This window comes from Hippoglossus hippoglossus, chromosome 4, assembly GCF_009819705.1.
Source record: "Hippoglossus hippoglossus isolate fHipHip1 chromosome 4, fHipHip1.pri, whole genome shotgun sequence".
In the NCBI taxonomy this organism is placed as follows: Eukaryota; Metazoa; Chordata; class Actinopteri; order Pleuronectiformes; family Pleuronectidae; genus Hippoglossus; species Hippoglossus hippoglossus.
In genome coordinates, this window is record NC_047154.1 from 22376407 (window position 1) to 22398215 (window position 21809).

At 42.0% G+C, this 21809-nt stretch overlaps 2 protein-coding genes across 4 annotated transcripts in view; one reads left to right on the plus strand and one right to left on the minus strand.

The window, feature by feature from the left end:
• The window catches only part of fam183a (family with sequence similarity 183 member A), a 7692-nt gene extending 3512 nt beyond the window's left edge, over positions 1-4180 (plus strand). The window contains exons 2-6 of the mRNA XM_034583269.1: positions 381-387; positions 2231-2356; positions 2984-3043; positions 3161-3264; positions 3774-4180. Of these exons, the coding sequence (XP_034439160.1) occupies positions 2236-2356; positions 2984-3043; positions 3161-3264; positions 3774-3869 (381 nt within the window). The 5' untranslated portion in view covers positions 381-387; positions 2231-2235 and the 3' untranslated portion in view covers positions 3870-4180. The remainder of the gene's footprint in view (positions 1-380; positions 388-2230; positions 2357-2983; positions 3044-3160; positions 3265-3773) is intronic.
• A 575-nt stretch (positions 4181-4755) lies between these two features.
• ebna1bp2 (EBNA1 binding protein 2) lies at positions 4756-18129 on the minus strand. Of its 3 annotated transcripts, XM_034583258.1 has the most exons (12): positions 18121-18129; positions 17703-17706; positions 13560-13566; positions 7982-8044; positions 6911-6994; positions 6627-6799; positions 6312-6435; positions 5956-6045; positions 5743-5818; positions 5459-5549; positions 5162-5340; positions 4756-5074 (listed from the first exon to the last, which is right to left on the minus strand). In XM_034583258.1, exons 5-12 carry the CDS (start codon positions 6953-6955, stop codon positions 5028-5030), a joined length of 825 nt encoding a protein of 274 aa, XP_034439149.1. In that variant the 5' UTR covers positions 6956-6994; positions 7982-8044; positions 13560-13566; positions 17703-17706; positions 18121-18129; the 3' UTR covers positions 4756-5027. The 3 variants fall into 3 exon arrangements, with proteins under 3 accessions (XP_034439149.1, XP_034439147.1, XP_034439148.1); XM_034583256.1 differs by lacking the exons at positions 13560-13566; positions 17703-17706; positions 18121-18129 and having other exon boundaries at positions 7982-8215; XM_034583257.1 differs by lacking the exons at positions 13560-13566; positions 17703-17706; positions 18121-18129 and having other exon boundaries at positions 4756-5072; positions 5166-5340; positions 7982-8110.
• Between the last annotated feature and the right edge of the window lie 3680 nt (positions 18130-21809).

Sequence of the window (21809 nt, forward strand, 5' to 3'; positions counted from 1 at the left end):
CGCAGAGTTTTGGAAAAACTCTCAAACCGGCCTTTGACTACTCCCGGCCCGAGGAGCTGAGAAGCTGCCGTGACGGTAACTCGCTCCGACACTGTGACAGCAGCTCGGGAACAAAGCTTGACACCACGAGGCCTCCCGTTCTCCCATAATACATATTGCTCACTCGCCCTCGCACACATACACAAACACCACGGGGGGGACTTGCGAACCCCACACTGAAATCACTGAAATCTCTCCCCCAGCACCTCCACTGCCTGAGTTATTACCCGTTTCCTTCATATCATTCACGCAGGGCCAATAAAGCTTCGAATCAGCTTATGAGACGCGAACCGAGAGCTGAACATCTCAACCTTCATTATCAAGCCGTCTGTTACTGGGAGGAGAAGCACCAAACACTAAAAGTTGACACCACTGACAAAGACGGGGAGAAGGGGAAATTGAAAAGCAGAATGAATTACTTCCGAGGGGAAACAGATGGGGAAGGATACAGAAGAGGAAGAAGAGGAAGGAGGAAAGCAGATGAAGGGGAAGTGAAATGCGATATCCTCATGTGAGGGGACAAGTGGGGAGACGTCAGCAGGCAGCGTGGGATTGTCGCCGCGGCTGGTGAAGTTTATCGGTGCGCCCACAGGGAGCAGACGTGGTGTTTATAAGATGTGAAAGGAGGAGGCCACTGTTATTCATGTGTGATCCGTGACACCAGAGACCAGGGGAGGTCAAGTGTGCTGCGAGATAATGTGACGGAACACACACACACAATCACACACACACACACACACACTGTCACAAGTTCACTGGGTAGTTATTACTTTCTGAAAAGTTTGTTTCTTCTTAGTGTGAAATGTTAACAACCGTTAAACTTCACACACGCATGCACTCGGGCCTGTGCACACGCAGATTCAAGAGTGCCAATGTGTGTGTGTGTGTGTGTGTGTGTGACAGTCCTGGGGAGCTAACTGAGAACAATCTCTCAACTGTCGCCCTGAGAGAACATATGGAAGCAAAAAGAAAACCCACACTGTTCCCGGCCTGGCTTCATTCTCATGCAGCGTGGACCGAGTCAGTCGTTCCCTCTTTGCTCCTCCAATCACGTTCTGATGGGTTTGTTTGCTCCAGGCGAGAGTTTTTCAACACGCACCCTGAGCAGAGCGGTGCTTTGAAGGAAGGACGGCGAGGACCGGGATGAACAAACGGCTTCTGGGAATCACAGCAGAGATAAGACCAAGATTTGTTAATGAAAGAAATCTAATTATAGCCCAAAGTGGAGAAGATTGGAGAGCAAATGCTGTGGAATGTCTTTTAGATGCAAACCAAGTGATTTGCTGGTGTCTGGATGAAGAAAGATGGAATATTTCATGAGCTGTTTGATTGTGATGATTTATAGTTTTCAAGGTTTCACTCTGAATCTGTAAGCCTTCAAATATAAAAAGGAAAATAATACATAACCTGAAGGTTTCAGTTTTTTTTTCCTGCATAAAACATATATTTGGTAAGAGAATTCATCAATATTTCAGTTTTTGAATAGAAAGATAAATGTCATACTTGTGGAGTTTACTATTCCTGCAGCGGTGAGAAATAAACTATACATATATATTAAAATATCTCCGAGTGGCAATAACAAAGACTTCACGGAGTTGGACTGAAAAATATGACAAATACAAAATATATATTGTAAACGGTTATATAAAAATTAACTGCAACCATTGGAAACCACTCAAAAGTGCCAAAGCGATGCTGATGTTTCATTCACCAAAAAAAAAACGTATTTATTAATTAAGTGAATAAAAGACATGTAATTAAACAATATAAATATCAATTAAATGAAGCTTTTAATCTGTTTAGGAGCAGAAGTCTCCATTTAATCGCTAAACCAGAAAGTAATTCACCAATTAAAATAATTATAACTAAGTGGAAATGGAGAAAAAAACTGCAGCACGTATTTAAGACTAAACAGAGAGTTTATAATAATTATTATTAGTCAATTATAATTAGAATAACGGCCTTTTTTGGTCTATGTTGTTATATATTAGAGTACACAGGTGTTTTTACTTTATGAGGTGTAACTGTAGATAAATATACACGTTTATACTCTTGTTCTCACCCACCATGAGCAAATCTGAGCGTGTAGCGCCACCGTGCGGTCGGTCTGCGCCCCTGCAGCCGCAGGAAGTGTTGACTGTTGCCTTGGTAACGTGCAGAGAAAACAAACATCAGAGAGAGTCTTGATGTGTAAACATGTCGGGAAACGAGAAGCTGACTCCGGTTCAACTGAACGCGATTTATTTAGAGAGAATAGGAAAAGAGCAGCGACACCAGAGGCTCCACACCGAGTTCAGCATCAACCCTCACAAGAGACGTGAGACATCTGCTTCTTCTTCTCTGTTTGTTTGACTCTTCACAGGAGGAATGATTCATTTCTTCTCAGTGGAGGAGACATGGATCCTTTCACTTTCTTTAAAAGCCTCATTTTCTCTCACTAAAACTATCTCTGTGCGTTTGACTGTTAAACTACAGTTATAGTACTACATTTATAAACATAGTAAAATTTAAAGTACTACGTTTAAGTAAAATTTAGTCTTATTTAAAGAAATATATTTATACGTGTAGCCAAATTTAAAGGATTATATTTATAAGGTATATTTTCGAATTAAGACAGATTTAAGGACTATATTTATACTTAAAATCTAATTTAAAGGCCTTAATTGAAGTTACATTTAGTCAAATTTAAAAGAGTAAATATGAGATGAATATAGTAAAGTTTAAACACAATATTCAGGTTAAATTAAAAGCACCATTTACTTCAAACTCTTCCACAGATACTGTTTACTAGAGTGTCCCTTGAATGCACCACGTGATACAGTTGAAACTCCTGAGTTATACACAGAGTTAAGTTGAAGGTTGAATTGAAAAGCAGTTTGAATATCAGCTGATTCCTCTGGTGCCTTGTTGTATAATGTGTGTTTGTGTCTCAATGTTGTCACAGTTCATGTCCTGACAGACAAACCCATGTCCAAGAAACCAACGGAGCTGATTGAGGAGAATTGTAAGTTCACAGAGATTCTCCTCCTTTCTGGATAAATACATTTGTAAGAAACCATCGGATCCCAAACAGGTCGATAACCTTTGAGTCAGTGAACGTTTGACGTCTTCTCTTTTCCAGCTGCCTTCATCGAGGCCTTCCACAAGGCTCGTCTGGAACCCACCAAGAAGTATTCAATGCCTCTGACTGAGAGTCAGGAGATAGGATGGGTGTCAGACCCACTGGTGAGGAAAAGAGACTGTGACCGAGTCAACAACTGAACTTCATAGAAAACCAGAGGGTCCCAACTCAAGTCCATCATTTTCTCTCTGGTTAGCAGTAAAGTTTTGGGTGTAGTGGAAACCATCATACCCTGAAAACTTACTTTATGGAGCAAACTCTAAAACAGGGATGTTTCTAAATTGGTGATGGCTTGAAGAAGTTATATTCAGAGTGTAAATTGAAAACCTTTTTAGTTTCAGTGTCCCATGGGTTTTCATTTTCACCCCAGAAATAATGTTGACGTTAAAATCTAAACTTTACTCCACAGTATCATGGGTTTTGTGTAAAGTTGGATAAGATCTATGTGCAGTTTTTCAGCAGTTTTGAAAGTTGTAAACATTTTTTTAATCAACATTCAAACCCAAAGGAACAGCAGAGTCATTACAGCCTCTATGGTCACATGTATTATTAATTTAAATCCAGCTCTTTCTCCAGATCAAATGCTCAATCTGACCATTTTTCTCATGCACAGATTCCATCCAACTGCCAAGACGAGAGATTTAACTTCCACCGAGCGAGCACCGACGTCACCAAACACACAGAAAGTGCCCTGAGGAAATCTAATTAAACCATCAGGCTGCAGATCTCCATGAAGTGAACACACGTGTTCATATGTATTAGTGTATAACACAAAACACGAAGGTGTCAGCAGCAGAACTTTACATTTCCATCTCTGCAAACTAAGGAAAAACACCAGCACAGGACTAAACAAAGCTAACGCAGCCACCACATGCTAATCATGTTAATGAATGGGAAAGGGCAACGCTGACGGCTGCTCAATATCAGAAAATGTCACGTCACACGAGGGAGAATCGATGAGTCAAGTTGTTGGAAATAAACAAAATCCTCCAAACTCTGAACAGCAAACAGACATTGTAAAGTAATGACTGGTGAAAACACTTTGGAGCAACAGAGAGTGAAGCCGTTTTCAGACACAACTCAGAAAAATGTCCAGAAAACATGTTCTGAAGCTGTTCTGGAGTTTGTCTTTCAGATTTCAAGAACGTAGCAGGAGACTTGTGGTGAACACGTCTGACTCAGACAGAGGAAAAGGTCGTTTAGACAACTGACGTCTGTGTAGTCTGCAGGAGGCGGGACCTGACAAACTCTCCTGAGGAAATCACATTTTTGTTCACAATGGCGACTGCTCTAAACTTCAAAAGCTCCTGAATGTTGTTTTTATTAACCCTGGTGGAAATCTCTCTGTATTTGTGATCCTGAGATATTTGTATTACAATGTTTTACAGTTTTTCGTCTGTCATGTGTTAAAATACACCAACAATACGCCCGCTCGCTTGCTGTGATTTTGTTGGACATTCTCTGGTTGTTTACTTGGGGACTGGAAGGTAAAGTTCCAGAGCAACTGACTCAGATATTTTCATTCTAACATTTAGCCTCTCAGGAAAACTTCCTGTCTGAAAGCAGCATGACGAGTACATAGACACAACAAGGGCCACCAATGATAAAAACGTGTTTATGACAATTTCAAAGTTCTTCACAAGCATCATGGAAACTGAACATGGGAAAATAACTTTGTTTTGGGAAACGCGACGCAGTCCATCTTTTCAGTAGCTTCCTCTCACGTCTCTCTGCGGCTTGAAAAGGGTTTATAGGGTCCTCCGTATTAATCCGGACTCATTTTTACAGAACACATATTGTACAACAAATGCAGGAGGTTTTCCTTTCAAGAGAAATCCTGCCTGGAAGCAAGTCTTAGTCCAGCCTGTTAACGGGTCTTCGCCTTCTTGCGTGCGGCCTTACCCGGACGTTTCTGAAAAACAAAGTGTAACAATAGTTAGTTTTACTTCCAGTGACAACACTCCTTCATGTAGTAAATCTGCCAGGACTGTTTAACGTGACTCACATTTCCGACTTTGCCTTTCTTCCCCCCCTTGGCGCCCTTGCTGCCCTTTGCGTTAGCCACCTTGGCGCGGAAACTGGAGACGTCGTTGTAGCTCTCTTTGGTGTTCCACTTCTTTCCACTCTTCTTTCCCCCGAAGCCAAACTTTTGGTCCTTGAACTTCCTCTTGGAGTTGGGGCTGTGAAAAGAAACATTTTATTATTTTTTTTAGCCGTTTGTGAAACCTCAGGAATAAAAAAATATTAAGCTTGATATTTACGATTGTAATGTGCACAGCCTGAAATTGGAAACCTTACCCCTTCTTGTTCGTTGCTTTCTTTGCGCCCTGAGCGGCGTCTTTACCGGGCTTCTGGTCTCCTTCCAGGAAATCCAGCTTGTCGGTCATTCCTGGGAGAGAACACGATCAGAAATATTAAACCACAAACTGTAAAACATTCACATTCTCACAACTATAGATTTTGGGGGAACAGTAAGTCGAGAGTGTTTCAATAACCATTAAGATTTTTACAGTAACCGTTTGAACTTTCTGTGCAAACTGAAAGTCATAAATAACTTTTAAAAGAGGAATTCAATCACCCACCTTTCTGGTATCTCTTTACCGCGGACATCATGGCCTTCTTCTCTTTCTGCCTCTTCTGGATCACTTCAACTTGGACCTGGAACATTCAAGATTTATGTTGTGTAAATACAGGCGGTGAGCTTTCAAATATAGGAAACTATTTTCTAGATAATAAAGACGGGACTAAAGATTTATGAGAGAGAGAAATGTTGACTTTAAAAAACAGGGACCAACCTTTTTGCCAAACTTCCTTTGCTCTCGCAGTTTCTTGGCCTTCTCTGACTTCTCGATTATCAACGTCTTCGAAATGAGCTTTTTCCTGATCTGGACAGAGAAAGAGAAAACAGACATGTCAGTGGAAATATTTGGATTCAAGGTACAAGTATTACAGTACATTTCAAGTATAGCTCATTAGTAGACTGCTCCCAGTTGAAGATACACAAATCAAGAAACAGAAATTTGTAGGTTTTACTGCAAGACCATTTGGACGCTTCTCTTATGAGTTATAAAAGGAATTGTGAGTTTTGAACTTGTTCCATTGTTGTATTATAAAAACACAAGACCTTCGCCATAAAGAAACTGCTGCTCACCTTCTGCATGTGCTGATCCGACTTGGCCATCTCTGCAAAGTAATCCTCCGGCCTCTTGGTGTAAATTTTGTGCTGTTTTAAAAGGGGCAACGCCTCCATGACTGTAGCTTGAGCTTGACGGTAGCTGGAAATTAAAAACACACACAACATGAAGACTTTGCTACAGCGGTGGAAACTGATCCTGTGATGCTAGATGCTACAAATATCCTCACAAAGAACATAAATAAATAACACAACTTTTGATATTGGTGTAGTCAGTGTGTTAGAATGAATCGACATTGTTAACTAACTCCACATCGAGGTCCGATCACTTACAAGAACATCTCCCTCTGGAAATCGTCGTCTGCGTTGACCTGCCCGTTGGCCGCAGTAGAAACTTTCCCTTCCAGCTTGGAGATGATGTCTTCAGCCGGCGGGTTGGTCAGATCCAGCCTCTCCACCCAGGGAAGCTCTTTACGGAAGTCGGCGAGGCAGCGTTTCAAACCCTCCTGCATCGCAACACAGGTACAGGTACGTTAATTAATACCAGTGATGAGAAAACTGTTCTGTTAATTATTTACATCATATAAAAGGATTTGAACACGTCATGTCTCACTCACCGCATTGTTGGTCATCTTCTTGGGTTTATCCACCAGAACGTTCATCCCGGGTTTCAACAACCCTTTAGCGAAGGCTTCTTGGAGCTAAAGGAAACAAAAAAACGTTGGTTCACACATTGATGTAATTTCTCTATTTATTAAGACAACACACATTGATCAGAGTCTGAGCTTCAGCTAGTTGGTCTCATTTCAACCAACACAGAGCGTTTGGGCCACATCGCTCTAATTTCTCCTTTCATTGGCTGCCAGTTACATTTAGGATTTATTTTATGATTCTTTTAACAGCTTTTAAAGCTCAGCACAGTCCGGCCCCAGTTACACAGAGGTTCTAACTTCATTTGCTCCAAGTCATAATCTAAGATACCAACACTGGTTAGTACTTCCTGAAGTAAAGGCCCAGAACCTGTGGAGTTCCTTTCCTGAGGAGATGAGACTTTCCAGCACTTTACCTGTTTATAAAATAATTTCCTACACATATACTTTAATAGGAAAGGAAATGTCCGATTTTTACTGATGTTTGTTTTTGATATTTTCTTTAATGTAACCTGTCTTCTTTTAGTTTTGTCATGTTGTTTTATTCCCATCTACTTTGTGACACACTTTGTCACCTTATTTATTCAAGGCAAAGTGTTTTTCAACAAGGCATCATGGTAAATTATAAAAGCAACATAGGACAATAGAAAAAAGCAGCATTTCACAAAAGAGGTACATAGAGAATAAACGAACGAGGGAAAGTAACAGTGAAGTGTAAGAAATGAGTCATAATCTGATATAATTGAAAGTCAGTGACCAACAGGAGAATCTGCAGCATTGATTTAAACGACTTTAGAGTTGAAGTTTAACTTATTAATCAACATTAGTGTATTTGTGCCTGTGTTAACCAGCTGGGTGCTGCAGTCCTATGTTCAGATTATCAGTAGTTTGTTATTTAACAACACTAACACAACATCATCTTATTTCATGATCACTAACAGCAGAGTGAATCTCGTGTGTCTCTTCTCTTCCGTGTGTTCATCACAGACACACTCACTGTGCAGCACGTGTGGAAAACAAACATGTCTCTGAACCGACCTGATGGTCTGTTAATTCGATGTTTTCCTCCTCGTCCTCGTCCTCCTCCTCGTCCTCCTCCTCCTCGGACTGACTGAGCACCTCCTCATCCTCCTCGGCGGACTCCATGCTGCTGCGATCAATGATCATCACAGGAGAATATAAAATGGAGAATATAAAGATCTGGAAGAAATGTCTGCTTCTCTCCTGCTCACATGTCCGGAGAGGTTCACGTGGGGAGGAAGTGACGCGGTGCAGCGTCCCACAGACACGGGCCCGCCGGGGGAAACACTCCCAGAGATCAAACGTTCCTACATGTAAAAAATAAATATATATGAGGAAATGTTTAGGCGTAAATGATCAAATACGTATATTCACAATTGTTATTTAATACGTTGAAAAGCGTGAGAAAATATACTACTATATTATTAAATATATATTGTTATCCTCTCTTTCCTCGTGGAAATAAATACGTTTTATTCTTGTACATTTTAAGAACTGCAAACTTGACATTTTTAATTTAATTTATGAAACTGATTATTTTCCCACAACACGTGTTAAATACAACAATAAAAATATCTTTACCTCCACTACAGTATGCAATGTCAAGGGAATCCTCCAGGGGGAGCTGTCATGCACCCGAGTATAGATAGATAGATAGATAGATAGATAGATAGATAGATAGATAGATAGATAGATAGATAGATAGATAATGACAACAATAATAATCATAATAACAACAATACTATTACTACGACTACTACTACTACTACTATTGCTGCTACTACTACTACTAATAATAATAATAATATAAATAAGATTAAGATTATCATAGGAGAATATTATTTGTTCAGGAAGTTACAAAGAGCTTCACACATTTATAAACATAAACAAACAATAAACAACAACAAGGGCCTAAACAGCAGTAACAGATGCAGGTGGTCTAATATCAGCTGGTGAGTCGTTCCACACTTTGGAGGCCTGTGCTGCAAAAGCATGATCGTCTTTAGTCAGCAATCAGCTCAGGAACCAACCAGAGCCCAGGCTCACAGGGAGTTGGTAAATCCTTGGTATACAGACGGGGCTTTGGTTGTGTAAATCTTTAAAAGTCACCAATTACTCCTTGAAATCAATATGAAAAAAACTGACAGGGAGCCAATGCAGCGAGGCCAGAACTGGTGTTGTACCACCGAGTCCTAACAGCAGCATTTTGGACAAACTGAAGGAGATGCAGGGATGATTCTAATTTGTCAAACAGTCATCTCTCTCTCAAATAATCCATTTTAAATCTTTATGAGTCTCAGCTGAAGGCTCATGAGTGTCACTTGCCACCTCGTCAAGAAAGAGACTATCGACAAAGCTTTTCCAAGGCCACACCCCTCAAGTCGATTTCTGTCACTTTGACGTGACACGAGAGAGAGAAGTGTGTGCAGCGTTGGCCCAGTATCACTGCTGTGGTCCAGAGGGACAATCAAGACTGAGTGACTCTCACTGTGCTACTTTAACTCATGCTAATCCCTGCATATGTGTCCCTGTGTATGTGGGTTTGTGGTATTACTCATGTTGTGGGGACAAAAATCTGTTAACAAATTCACTTTACAGGGACAAAAAGCAAGTTCCGATAACATAAATCCCAACATTTTTTAAGTTAGGACATGTTTTAAGGGTCAGTGTCAGGGTTAACCAAGTTAAGGTTGAAGTTGTGTGTGTGTGTGTGTGTGTATATACTTGTTTTCGTTGCCTCTTGAGGAAGTTTTCCAGCATAATCACTGGCCTTGTCAGGACCATTACACCTCACGGGGACCAAAGCCTGGTCTAAATGAGGCTAAACATAAGTTCTGAGTTCCTGGTTAGAGGGTCAGGGGTCAGATGTGAGTTGTGGTTAGGTTTAGGTTGAGGTTAGGCATAAACTGGTCATAGTTAAGGTGAGGGAAAAGGTTTTTATCAGTGTGTGTCTGAAATCTCTCTCTTTTCTTTGCAGAACCTGTGGATGTAGTTTAGTTATAAGAGGCGTGGTCAACTTGTGGTGTCCATGAAAACTTTTTTCCCTACATTTTCATCAAATTTTGCTTTTAACCAAAGTCTGAAAATGAATTATTTCCTCAAAAATAGTCCGATATCAATCCACCATCCCGAGAAAGTGTGTCCAAAATGTCCAGACCTGAAGAACGAGCTGCAGCAGTGTCACTGGAGCAGGAGAATGGGTGCGAAATCGCAATCAATCACTTTTATGTTGGCTAAAGACGGTTTGTATTCACCGTTTGTGGTCACGTAGCAGTCGTGAGTGGAGGGCCTTGCATCTCGAGCGGCAGAATGGACACACGCTGAATGCTAACGCTGCGCTTTGGCCAGTGACCATGAAAGTAACGTGATCTTACTCGAAAATGTCACTCGAGAGGGATTCATCTTAAGTGGCTGAATTAAGAGTCGTCGACCGTGACATTGTACGTTCGTCTGTGGGACAAATTACATCACGTGAGGTTCCTGTGATTGTCTGGGCTCAGCCACACATTTGTATATGATATTTCCAGTGACATGTAAAGACGGATACAGTATATGAGTACGTGAATATTAAAGCGTGTGTCTCTCCCTCCATGAGTCTTTTCCATGTTTGAAGTGCTGAGAGGAAGAAGACATACAGGGTTTTAATAAGAGAGAACCACTGTTTGATGTTATCTGTTCCCTGGAGGATGAAAGAATCTGAAGACTTTCATATCAACCATATATATCGTCAGGAATCAACATTTTTACAGTAGGAAGTCAGCAGCCAGGAAAAATTGTTTTATTCAATTATTCAATAGTTTTTTTATTTTTATTGTCCTGTTTTTTATTTTTGCACCAACACAGTATTTTGCCACAACATGTATTTGTGGCAATAATCCAAAATATATCTGCAATTAAGCACATTTACCCAATCGCTGTTCTTAATACAATTTTGAGGTACTTTACTCGAGTATTTCTATTTCATGATACTTAAAATTTTTACAGCATTTTTTGCGGCCTCTGTGTATTTAAGAGGTGGCATGTAGTAAAGTATATTTACTTTGTTTCAGGTATTTTCCACTTTTACTCCATTTCATCAAATATCGTCACTCTCTACCCATTTGTTCGACAGCAGCAAGGATCTAAATCATTCTTATTACTATAAGGCAAAATAAATCTATAACTTTACGTAATGTGTGGAGATATTTTCTAAACTCTACACCATATTGTAATATAATGCCAGAAACATTTAGATTGTTTTTTACTGAATGCAAATTTCATTTACTTATAGCGCTGACAGGGCTGCAGGGAAGTTACTCCACCACTAAGACCAGACAGACACAGAGCAGACAGAGGACTGGGGACTGGGGACTGTGCTGATGACTGCTACTGTTCATCCGTCTCTCTCAGCGACTTATCCTCCACGTCCTCAAAGCAGAAACTCTCTGATCCCCCCTGAGAGTGACACTTTCTATTCTAATGGAAAAAACGATATTTACAAATTGTACTTCACCACCCTTCATTCCGTCTCCAGTCTGTGTGCGTGGTCAGATCCCGTCTCTGGGATGTCTTCAAAAGGGGGAAAAGAAACAACCATAATTTCCATTTCTGTCATTGTACTTCGCTTGAGCCGGACAGAAATGCGAGTCCATTGAATTCACATCTCACTGTCACTTTTCATCTCGGAGCGACAGGCGGCTTGATTGAAAATAAGTTGGATTCTCTCTGTCAGGTTCCTCGCTCCAGTTATTTCTGGTCGCTGCTCAGTCACGAACGTGTGGGTCTAAGTAGCATGAGTGGTGCGTATGGCTCCTGCTCAGTCACCCTGAGGACAATCTGGGACGTGCACGTAAACAAGGATAAATGGCTGATGCTATTTTCATTGATTTTGGTCCTGATCTGTCCTGAGTGTGTTAAGTAGCTCTGCCTCCATCAGGGTGTCCATAATGTGACTGCAGCAGAGGAGGCCTGTACCCGCGCACCTCTGGGTTCCTCATTAGCTTCAAGCTGTTGCGTGGGCCCGGCCACCATCAGAGCCCGTTCAGCACCCGATGTAAAACCACCTCCAAAGACTGTTCTGAGACTGTTGTACTTTTTCTATGTTTTACAAGCCAACAAGGAATAAAAATGCACAGTCTACTTGTTCTGAAACTACAGGAAAAACATGGATTAATTCCTCACTGCACGCTAAGACTCTGGGGCTTTGTAAGGTAAATTAAACCCAGACTTTGGCTGCTGGGGATAATGGAAAATGAATCGAGAGGCGAGACCGTGCAGTGTAGCTGTGTTTAGTCAAATCAGTATATGAATGGGCTTCCTGGTTTTCAGTGTCTCCCCTGGAAGGTGAAGGATATTGTGAACAGTGAAGATGAACAGGGGAGATGAGACGGGAAAGTTAAAGTTCATAAAGTCTCTTCTTATAGTTGCTCAACCATTTCCTGCTCTACATTTGTTCAGCTCGGGGTACGACATCTGTGGATTTGAGCTACACAATAAGTGTGAGTGAATAATAGTGCCGTTATTGTGTTGTGCTGTATTTCTGCACAACGTCTGATCTCAAGGTCGACTTTCCAGATTTCTCCTGGAGCTTTTAACCACGTCCCATGGTCTTCATCAGGAGATACAGTTGTCAGGGTTATGCTTTGACTGTCTTCACATATTTAGAAATTAGAAATGAATCATAGAGTGTAAGATTGACGAAGCTTCTCCTCCCCAGACGGACGGAGCAGACCGTGGCAGACCGGTAATTGCAGAGGAGGATGAGGCTGGAGGTGGGGGAGGTGGGGGAGGTGAAGCAGGTGCAGGGAACCTGAGGCACAGACAGAGCATTGAACTAGAAAACAAACTAGCGAGCAGCAGAAAAACTTGGCCACGATGTCTGCACCGCATTGATGACTGAACGATCAGGTTGATGAATGAAGAGGCTGCAGGAGCACAGGTGCACACACACACACACACACACACACACACACACACACACACACACACACACACACACACACACACACACACACACACACACACACACACACACATACAATTGCAGTCAATAGACTTTCATTCATTTCCTGGAGACCTTCTTCCCTTTAACCACTATTAATCTAATCCTAACCCTTATCCTAACCTTGAGCTAAATTTAACCCCCAAAAATCCACTTCTCCCCTGATTGGGACACGACGTTTGCCCCAAATAGTGAATTTGTCCTCAAATATTTGGTCTTTGGTTTGATATTTAGGTCCAAGAAACCCACACACAAACATGGAGAAAGACAGACTAGGGACAACACTGAAGCAGCAGGAAGATGAAACACTGGAACGACACAGGGAAGCGGGAGAGGGGAGGCCAGGTCGATATCCTGACACATAAAAAACATAGAGGAGGCTGCAGTGGACAAAAAGCTGTATTCAATACAGTGACTTGACATAGTGGGTGTTGCTAATCACATTAGTTAATGATCTGCACCTAAAGGGAACATAAACATCATTAATGTTGTGTTTATTTACTATTTCATGTCAAAACGTGTGATGTCAAGAACAGATAAGCATCAACTTCCTCCAAATCCCAACAGGCAGCATTTTGTACAGCTGTCTGTGCGTCCTCTGCAGCGCTGCACCACTTCTCCTCTTCAAGGTGGATTATTATGTATCTTTAAGCCTTTTACGGTGGCTTTTAATTCATGGTGTGTGTGGGACTCAAGTCGGTCTTTATGAAACATCTGTGTCAGCGCAGGTGGAAAGACAAAACCACGTGTAGCCCAAGAGAAATGTGATGTGGTTTCATGATAGTCTTACTTACATTTAATGAAACGCTACTTTAGTTTGAGAAAGAGCAGAGCTTGTTGTGGTTGTATTCGGCGTGAAGGGTGTACGAGAGATTCTGATTATCCCTCCATTATATACTCATTGATAAAGTCCTCTTCTAAAGCCGGGTGTGATAAGAGATCCTTTAAAATCAATAATGGTGATTCTACAAAAAAAGTGACACTGGTGATGCATAAAACATGTTTATGCAAAACGAGCCACTGAGGAAATGCAAAAGATTCTTTGACTCGGTTTAAATAAGTGATATTAATTAAGGACCAGTCGCAGACTCTTGAGGCTGAAATCGTTCTGGTGACTTTGCAGCTGTAAAAAACTGGAGCTCATGAATGTGACAGACACAGGAAAACATATTTTCAGCATCAATTTCAAGTTATATATTTTCTCCGCCCCTGATAATTTCTTTGTCTGCAATCATTTAAAACAGCTTGAATTCTGGGCCGTTGATATTCACACACCGCACTCACCTTCAATGCTGCATATGAGTTGAGACATAACGACACAGATTGAGGAATAATAGGCTTCATAACACTCCACAGTTTGCCTCCATGGGAGTTTGCCCCCACCCCCCCCCCCCACCACCACATACCAGGTGTTCTATTGCCCTGCCGAGGGCATTTTATGGCATCAGCACTTCTCTGAGACTTTTTTCTTCACCCGCTCCCCTTCCCATCATCTGCTCTATCCTCCTCGTCTCGATGAGGTGAAAATTGCACACTTGCAATCACGGAGCCAGGATACACAATGAACACTGTACCAAAATAACAACCCCCCACACTCCTCCTCCCCCCCCTCGGAGTCTTAGTCAGTTTCCTGTTATATTTCATGCCACGTCTCCCGCTGTCACTCCGGTGAGCTTCTCCGCCTCTTGCTCTCCCTGCAACTCAGAGCTTTAGTTTTAATTAGCCTGTTGCTCATCGTTATGAAATCGTCCGTGTGTGTCCCCAGCAGACAGGTTTTTAGTGTTATCATCTTAGATACTTTTATTTAGTAGATAGTCCAAAGTCCAAAGCATGGACCTTCAGTTAGAAATCTGCAACCACCTTATCCATCAACTAATTCCACAAATCTCTGTCTGTCTGTATGTGTCTCAAATATCTCAAGGACAGTTCATCTAATCGGCTTCACACAAAGCATTTATATTGTTAAGGGCCCAACGAAGTGAAGAGTCGAATTTGGTGCAATTTGGATGCAGGATATATCAATAAACTTTGAATTAGGTGAACATAACTCTGGAGGAGCGGCGACTGGGACTCATCAGCGTAAGTGACCATTACTGCCGGTCATTTTTACACTTTCATAAATACAATCCTGCAACAAGCATCACCACAGGACAAGCAAACTGCAACATTAAGTTTGCAAAGATGAACATCTGACCAATATCTTTATAGCGTTTAGCGTGTCACCAACAGGTCAAATTTTCATGTTCGGTTTAAAGCTAAGATCAAAAGTTAAAGAGGCAGACAGAGACGAAGCCCACGATGTCCACTATAAAGGACAGTGGATTCCAAGCGTGTGATTTTATTCCTCTTTTAAAAATGATTTACGATTTTCAGCACTAAACTTGATGTTGTCTTTAAGGACGAGGGTATTGTGAAAGAATCAATGACTGTGCTGCTGAGCTGTATTCCTCCCTATTCATTCATGATCTTCTGGGGTTTGCTCTGAAAAGGTCTCCTGGTGGATCCTAATCAAACGTTTAGAGGCACCTTCGTCTCTCCCTTAGTTTCGCTCTCCTCTCTCCTCCCTTCCTCCCTCCATCCCTGCGTCCTCCCTCTATCCTGACACTGATTAGAAGCGAAGAGACAAATTAATCAGGGGAGCACCGGTTTGCCAGCTCCCTCTGACAGAGGACATCCACAGAATTTTTAAAGGGAAATGCGACGTCAACTTCCATCAATGCTGAAGGGGCCGGTGTGTGTGTGTGTGTCTGTGTGTGTGTGTGTGTGTGTGTGTGTGTGTGTGTGTGTGTGTGTGTGTGTGTGTGTGTGTGTGTGTGTGTGTGTGTGTGTGTGTGTGTGTGTGTGTGTGTGTGTGTGTGTGTGTGTGTGTGTGTGTGTGTGTGTGTGTGTGTGTGAAGGAACGGGTAGGAGCAGTGCAGGGCCCATGCATAATCACCTTATTATATCCCTGTGAATGGAATGGTGAATTGATCTGATTAGAGGTTGGATGAGAAGAGAAGGCAACGGGAGAGGTCTGGCATGTCGAGCAGCTTCCCCTGAAAGAGGAGGAAAGAGGAGAGAAGGGAGGGGGAAAGAGAGAGCGGCACAGGATGATGAGGAGAAAGGAGGATGACGAAGAGTAATGGAGAGAGAGGAAGGCTGAAGGAGAGGATGAGGAGGAGGGGAGGCTAAAGGAGGAGGATGGAAGAGAAAGAAGGAGAGAGGAGGGACAGTGAAACTAAGTTCTTACCTGAGATTCATCTAATCACTGCTCTGGAGCTTTTGTTTGAATCACATGGTCTGAAAGTACTGAAGCATTTTGTTAACAGACGGTATAAAAGACACTAGAAATAAGTTTGTTATACCACATGATGTTTATTTAATATTTTATAGCTGAAATCTCACATCGATTGGAAGCGTTTAACACATTTATATTTCATTCTAAACAAATTTAATCAAAATCCAGCCTGATATTCGGCCTATTTTAATGAGTTTTGTCAGTTTGAACAATGCTCGGCTGCACAGCGGTTTTTACAGTAGGCTTCATAAAGATGGACGACGCATCTCCACTTCCTCTTGTTGCATAAAAATCCCATCATTCACCAGAGTCTGCACAGTCGTGACTGTGGAGTGGAGCCACGCTATCGAGATCCCACCTTTACATGTTCTCAACCAATTGTGAGTCAATCTCAGTTGTCGGTCTTGACGTTTCACATGGTTTTAAGAAACGTTTACACATGAACACATCAATGTAACAAAAAGCTTCCGAAAATGACTTATTTATGACTTGTGGCCTTTTCATTTTTAGCACATGTTCTATCCACTAACATGGAGGAGACAGGGTTCATGATGTTTAATGCAGCAAGCCACTCAATGATAATTTGGCTTCCCTTTTAAGGAGTCTATGGTTTGACTCCCTTGGGTCATTAAAGAAGCTGCACAGCACTTGTCCACAGAGCTGAGAAGAGTTTGATCCCATTCCGTCTTAACGTTGATCTATGAAGTTGTTGAACTCGAGAAAGAACCTGTGAAATCAGCGTCTTTTCAAAAAGGAACTGTTGGATCAGTGCAACTCATCCGGTGCTTTGCTGAGACACTGAGTCGACAACTCTTCACCAACTGCTCCTTACGCCCCTTGCTCCTGTTTTCGCTCCAAAAAAAAACAACTTCTGGATTCACCACAGACGAGATCGACCAGTCAGCGATTCTCCAGGAGGCTCGGCGGTAGATCATAATTAGAGCCAATCAAAAAGAAGCGTGCGGCCTGTTACTTCCTGCCAGCCAGCTAGTTAGTCCATCTGGCCGGAGTTAGGCCGCCTGTGCGCCGCTAACCCCGTCACCACGGCTGATAGGTCACTTTCATTTAACGGGGAACAACTTCAATGCATTTCTTGGCAGCAGATTTAACACATGCACGGGTACATGACACCACGCTTCAACAGTGTGTGTGTGTGTGTGTGTGTGTGTGTGTGTGTGTGTGTGTGTGTGTGTGTGTGTTTATATATTTTTGCTCTATCTCCAAATGCATTTACCATCTTGTAGGTTTGTGTTTATTAAAGATCAGAATTAAATATCTATCAGAATCGGTGTGTTGAGCAGTGAGTGAGTGACTGAGACTTGTGGGAGTGACTGATGACACTTATCTCCCCCCCCTCCTCTCCTCTCTCCCTCACCTCCTTCCCCTGCAGCCGTCCTTCCATTTATCTCTCCTCCCTTTCCCCTCTCCCTTCCTTTGTTTTAATCCTCTCTGTCTCTGTCTGCCCTCCTCTCTTTGCCCACTCTTCTCCATTCCACCTCTCCTCCTTTCAGGCCGTTTCCCTCCTCGCAAATAATTGCCTTGCTCACTGACTCATCTTCCTCTCATTTATCTGCTGTCTCCTTATCTTTCTGATTACCGCTCGGCAAATCAGGTTCCTCCATCCCTCCACACCTCCCTGCAACTTCTTGTACTCCTGCATGCGGCAGTTGTACGGCCTTCAGCGTTCTGTCAGGTGCATGTGAGTTCCTGCGTTACTGTTTAATGGATGTACAATAGTGTGATTAGAATATATCACTTAACCCCCCCCGACAAGATCATTTTTATATTATTGTGTTTGTCAGGATTAAGAGGAATTTTGCACTTGAATATATATTTAACACATCTTTCATCATGTGCTCTTTCAAGTAGAATAGAATAGAATCACACAGGAAGCAGCACCGTATTCATCCTCATGAGAACAAGAACACCACGCTGACCTTGTTCCTCAGACATATATTTATTAAATTAACGCTGTAGTTTGATTTCCCAACAAGAAAGTTGTAAAAACAGTTGAGCAGGATGATATTGTAGAAGAGGTAAGGCCCTAATGGGACACAGCAACATGGTGGCTCTTGTTTTTTAATCTTGAGGTTTTGGTTCTACGGAAAACCAAAGTAGATAAATAATTAATTATACATTTTATCCCTCTCTAAAAGTGTTGCTCTGACTTTAAAAATCCACAAACTGAACACAGATCAGTTCAAAAGTGGGACATCAGCTGTGCCATGAGATTTGCATTTGAGTCCCTACGCATCTCAAAGCTCAGGCTTGTAGCTGAAAGTGTAAATGAACATTAATCTACTTATAGAAAGGCCATGTCTCCAATGATCAGCTGCAGGTAAACATCTGGCTGTGGTTCCAGCTGTGGTGCTAATGAGGAAATCCTAGCATGAACACCATGAGTCCTGCTTCCATCAACACGGCCCCAGAGCACTGACTTTGGAAACACTGGGGATTATGAGACCACTGGTGAATAATCTGTTAAAACGTGTTCTTATTATCTGATTGTGATAATGTGTCGTGACTGGAGTCAGAGTTAAAATAAGAGGAGTTGCTCTCAGCCTTGAGGTCTTGTATACACGCTTCAACACATGTTTTTCTTGGGTTGACTCACACAGACACGAGCTTTGTCCATGTTACATTCACCAGCCTGAAGGACACTGAGCATCGTATCGTGGAGCCTGACGAGATGAAAGCTGGGTGGGAAAATACCTGAAGGTCTCTTGAGAGAAGCTTCAAGAGTGTGAAGAAAAATATGAAAATATGAAATACATGCATTTCATTTTTAAAGTGCAATTGTGAGACTCTAAGTTTTTGAATTAACTCGATACTTGCTCCTAAACCATGAAGCACAGTTTGATACAAATACATTTCCATATGTGCATATTTCTAATACACAGATGGTTGTTTGACAGTGTTCTGCACTACTTCCCTTTTTTCCTGACACAGCACTATCCAAGGTTATGGTAATGGAGGTGGTGGAAGTTGCTTGGGATGCAAACCATAATCATGTAGTTTGAAATATGGCTGGAAGAGCGTCATCTCATCTCGTCTCATCTCATCGGGTCACCTCTTCATCCGCTGTGTTTGCACAAGCTTTTCTAAAAACTGCATTAAGGTGTATAGACGGTGGGGGGGGGTCATGAATACACACATTGAATCAGCATGCACACACAAACCCACACAGTAAGAAGTGGCCCCACATTCATGCACATGCTGTCTTATTTTCCATGCACCCTCTCTTATTCCAAACGAACCTCGAGGGATGAGTGTGGTGGCCGAATGTTTTGGGAAAGGTCATCTGACTTTCGGGGGAAAACAGAGACAGGGAACAAAACTTTAAAGGTTAAAATCGATTTTGGCAACAAGAATTCCATTTAATCAACCTCCTTAACTGATGCAACCAGGTTGTGGTGACTCCACGCTCGATAAAGATCAGTAGCACTTTCCCAAATCTCTGCCCATTCATCACGAGCTTTTGCAGAAGTCGGATTGTCTGTAACAAAGCTCACTGCTGTCTGTGTGGGACGGTTCTGGCATTTGCCTTCTCCTGGAAGTCCATATCTCATCAGCAGCACGGCTACTGTCCAGCTGACGGACAGAAATCTACATCCCGTCCGCGGCTGCTGTGTGTCTGTGGCTCCCTTTGTGAGCCAAGGAGGGAGTGTGTGTGTGTGTGTGTGTGTGTGTGTGTGTTCAGGGGGGGTCATTCAATGATAAGTTGTTGTTTGTGTAAATGTCAGTTGCTGACTATGGAAAGAGCCCAACAGTGAGGTTATGTATCTGAAAACTAATTGGATGAAAAACTAAATTTGACTGTTTGAATACAGAGACGTGTGTGTGTGTAACTGTGTGTGCGTGTGTGTGTGCGTGTGTGTGTGTGTGTGTGTGTGTGTGTGTGTGTGTGTGTGTGTGTGTGCGTGTGTGTCAAACAGGGAAGAGTTTGTACATGCACCGCCCATTCATGAATAAAGATTTGCTCGGAGGGCAGCAGCTGCTGTTCACACGCTCTGTTGTCAGATTGGTTTGTGGCTGTCTCTAATTATAATCCATTTAAAAAACTGCTGCTTACATTTCAATTGGGTTTTCATTCGATCACATCGCCGGGTTTGAAGCTGCGTAAAACACGGGTCGTATTTATTCTCTTTCATCAGAGCATTGTCTTTGACGGAGAGAACTAAAAATAAATCCAAACTTTGAATGTACTGTACAATATGACAGTTTAAATGTAGATTATGGAGCAAACTTCCTGTTGACGTGCTCTTGATTTGACGCACAATTTCCCATATTAGACTTGAAGCTTATAACAGGAGAGCTGTGATTATGAGTCATTGCTCGATCAAGCCGGAGGTTTTCAAGGTTGTTCTGGAGTAGAACGAGAAAAAATGAGAAGAAAACATGTTGAACCTCAAGAGGATCACATCAAAGAGATAAAACACATTAAAACAAAAACCTTTCAGGTGAATTTAACTAAAATTGTGTAAGTGAAAAAGAAATGAGGCAACGAACAGTGAGACTGAACGACCTCCTGACTCAGTCAACTCAGAGAACTTCCATTTATTTCACTAAAGGATCAGAACCCAAAGACAAACCTCTTGATCCATGTCCCAACCAATGACTGCAAATAAAGATGGATGACGTGACGGCTCCCTAAAAAGTACCTTGATCGCCCCCTGGTGGCTACAGTACCTGGTCATAATGGTCATAATGGATGGGACAAATTAAGGATGGTTCAGATTCCAGTTTCACTTTCTCACTGCAGCAACAGGTCCGCACCAGTAACGCAGCCTCCTGGGCTGTTTCAGGTGTGGGTGTGTCGAAGCACTGAGGGCCGCCCCCTGATGATGGATCCGCTACTGGAGGGATGTATGGAAATGGGCAGAATTGACAACCACTGCGACGCAGACTTAAATATGCAGAGGGAAAATCAATGTTTTCTCTAATTTATCAGCTGTATCGAGTATTAATCTATAGCTTACAACGGAAAGTGAAACGTGACTGAATGGATGAACAGTGACACAAAGGCTGGAGATGATGTATGGAGGACTCATGCAATGATATATTTTGTTCTATATTTGAATTCACGTCTATGATCAATAGTTTTCTGCAGCAAAACTCTTTTTGCATAATACAAGCTATACCTGGAATCACTAAGTTCCAGTTTTTTTTAAAGAATGGTGATAATTTAGATTAGTCTAAGAATTTCCCATTCCCACAATTGAAAAAAAGTCACGTATAGATTCAAACATTTAAAAAAAGGGAACTTTATTGATCAGAAAGCTCATTTTGTTGCTGTTATTGGGCAAGAAAAAGTTTCTGCTCTCCTCGTCAGTGGTGATAGTTTGTAGTGTCCTGCCAACTTGGGCTATCTTTAATTTAAATGGAAATGAGACACTGGTCCTTATAGATTGAAGATCAGGTCCCTGATCATTGCTCGATCAGCCTCTCCTCTAACCGTGTGTGTGTGTGTGTGTGTGTGTGGTGTGTGTGTTTGTTTGTGTGTGTGTGTGTGTGTGTGTCTGTGTGTGGATCTGTACTCTCTGGGGAACACACACATTTTTTGAGAGTGGGAAATCTTTGAAGCTGCC